Source organism: Rhincodon typus, unplaced genomic scaffold, assembly GCF_021869965.1.
Source record: "Rhincodon typus isolate 14 unplaced genomic scaffold, sRhiTyp1.1 hic_rhity00003628, whole genome shotgun sequence".
Taxonomy (NCBI): Eukaryota; Metazoa; Chordata; class Chondrichthyes; order Orectolobiformes; family Rhincodontidae; genus Rhincodon; species Rhincodon typus.
In genome coordinates, this window is record NW_025969266.1 from 13,012 (window position 1) to 15,324 (window position 2,313).

At 54.2% G+C, this 2,313-nt stretch overlaps 1 protein-coding gene across 1 annotated transcript in view; it reads right to left on the reverse strand.

Annotated features, from left to right (window-relative positions):
• tmem147 (transmembrane protein 147) overlaps window positions 1-2,313 on the reverse strand; it is a 4,825-nt gene that overhangs the window by 1,721 nt on the left and 791 nt on the right. The window contains exons 2-3 of the mRNA XM_020524825.2: window positions 1,994-2,130; window positions 549-633 (exon numbers count right to left, since the gene is read on the reverse strand). Coding sequence (XP_020380414.1) covers window positions 549-633; window positions 1,994-2,130 — 222 coding nt within the window. The remainder of the gene's footprint in view (window positions 1-548; window positions 634-1,993; window positions 2,131-2,313) is intronic.

Sequence of the window (2,313 nt, forward strand, 5' to 3'; positions counted from 1 at the left end):
GCAGGGGGTGGTGTTCCCATGTATCTGCTGCCCCTTGTCCTTCCAGATGGAAGTGGCCGTGGGTTTGGAAGGTGCTACCTGAGGGGCCTTGGTGAGTTTCTGCAGTGCATCTTGTAGATGATACACACTGCTGCGACTAAGCGTCGGTGGTGGAGGGAGTGGGATGTTTGTGGATGTGGTGCCAATTGAGCGGGGGCTGCTTTGTCCTGGATGGTGTCGAGCTTCTTAAGTTTTGTTGGAGCTGCCCCCATCCGGGGCAAGTGGGGAATATTCCATCACATTCCTGACTTGTGCCTTGTCAATGGTGGGACAGGCTTTGGGGGGGAAGTCGGGAGGGGAGTTACTTGCTGCAGAATTCCCAGCCTCTGACCTGCTCGCGGTGCTAATCGAGTGGGAACTGAGGGGGTGATTACTTAGTAATCCATTGACTACTAACTTAAGAATGGGGGGGGAGGGTGCAGGAGAGAGAGGTCAGAGGGGAGATCCAGGAGAGGGTGAGGTTAAGGAGACTTTAATGGAGGCTATGCAGTGACAGGCAGATTTATTACCAGGCTCAGGTTGGAGTCGAAGCTCATCTGGATGTATTTCCAATCAAATTCGATGCCTCTTGCCCCGACCCACAGAGGGATACACCTGGGGGTAAACAACATGAGGTTATTGGGCACGGTGCAGTGCTCTATACACACGCGCACACACACACACTCTCACACAGATACACTCCCTCGTCCATGTTCAACAGGTCATGCTCTACCATTGACACACTCTGGTCTGTGTTCAACGCAGCACCCCCCCTCCCCCCCCCTCCCGCCCTTCCCCCCCCCCCCGACCCCCCCCCCTCCCCACCCCAGCTCTCATCCCCCCCTCCCCTACATTCTGTTCTCCACTCCTCTGGAGGGCATAGGTTTAAGGTGAGAGGGGAAAGATTTAAAAGGGAGCTGAGGGGTAACTTTTTCACACAGAGGGTGGTGTGTGTATGGAATGAGCTGTCAGAGGAAGTGGTGGGGGCTGGTACAATTACAACATTTAAAAGGCATCTGGATGGGGACATGGATAGGAAGGGTTTAGAGGGATATGGGCCAAATGCTGGCAAATGGGACTGGATTAATTTAGGATACCTGGTCAGCACAGATGAGTTGGGCCGAAGGGTCTGTTTCCATGCTGTATGAGTATGTAGTGTAGGTCAAGTGATTATGTATAACATAGGGTTGGAGGGGTGGGGGTGAATGGGGGCAGAATGCTCTTCAGAGGGTTGTTACAGACCGATGGGCTGAACGGCCTATCTCCGCACTGTGGGGATTTTATGAACTGTGCTCCTGCTGCTTCCTTCCCCCAACACCATTTTATCAGCGTCTCTGAGCGTAAGGGCAGTTCAGAATGGATTAGAGTTGCTCGATACCTTGACAGTTCACTGCCAGTGAGACTGTGGGGGAAGGGGTCTGGGTCTAGCTTTCCCCCGCCCCCCGCCATCCCCTATCAGCCCCCCTCCCTCTAGCCCGCAGGCACACTGAGGGCGTCCGGCTCTTTGGTAAGACATTGGAGGGCTGCCCTTAAAAAGGTTTATAAAATGATGAGGGGTATAGATGAGGTAAATAGCAAAGGGTCAGGGGGTCCAAGACTAGAGGGAGGGGGGCACATTTTTAAGGTGAGAGGAGACAGATTTTAAAAAGGACATGAGCGGCAACTACACAGAGAGTGGATCACGTGTGGAATGAACTTCCTGAGGAAGGGGTGGATAAGGACATGAATAGGAAAGATTTGGAGGGATATGCGCCAGGAACAGGCAGGTGGCACTAGTTTAGTTTGGGATTAGGATCAGCACGGAGTGGTTGGGCCGAAGGGTCTGTTTCTGCGCTGTATGACTCTGTGACTTTGGCAATGTCTCCAGAAACATGGTAGGTGGTTACTGATAGGGGTGGGACCGAGGGGAGGGAGGGGGGAGTTCAGGGCCCGGGTGAAGGGGCACACGCCCCCGGCCTCCCCGGTAGGTCCTCACCGGGAGGTGATGAGTTCGGCAGTCGACCAGCCCATCGCTGCCACCATGATCTTGTATTCGCCTTTGCCTGCATTCTTCGACATCACCAGGTGTAGCCCCACCAGGTCAGCGAGATCCACCGTGGATTTCATAAACTCCTGCACAGAGATGGGCGGGGGTTACAGAGACAGAGGGAGGGGGCACAGACCACAATCCCCACACCACACACAAGCTACACACCGTTAGATACACAGTAAAGCTCCCTCTACACTGTCCTCCCATCAAACACTCCCAGGGACAGGGACAGCACGGGGTTAGATACACAGTAAAGCTCCCTCTAC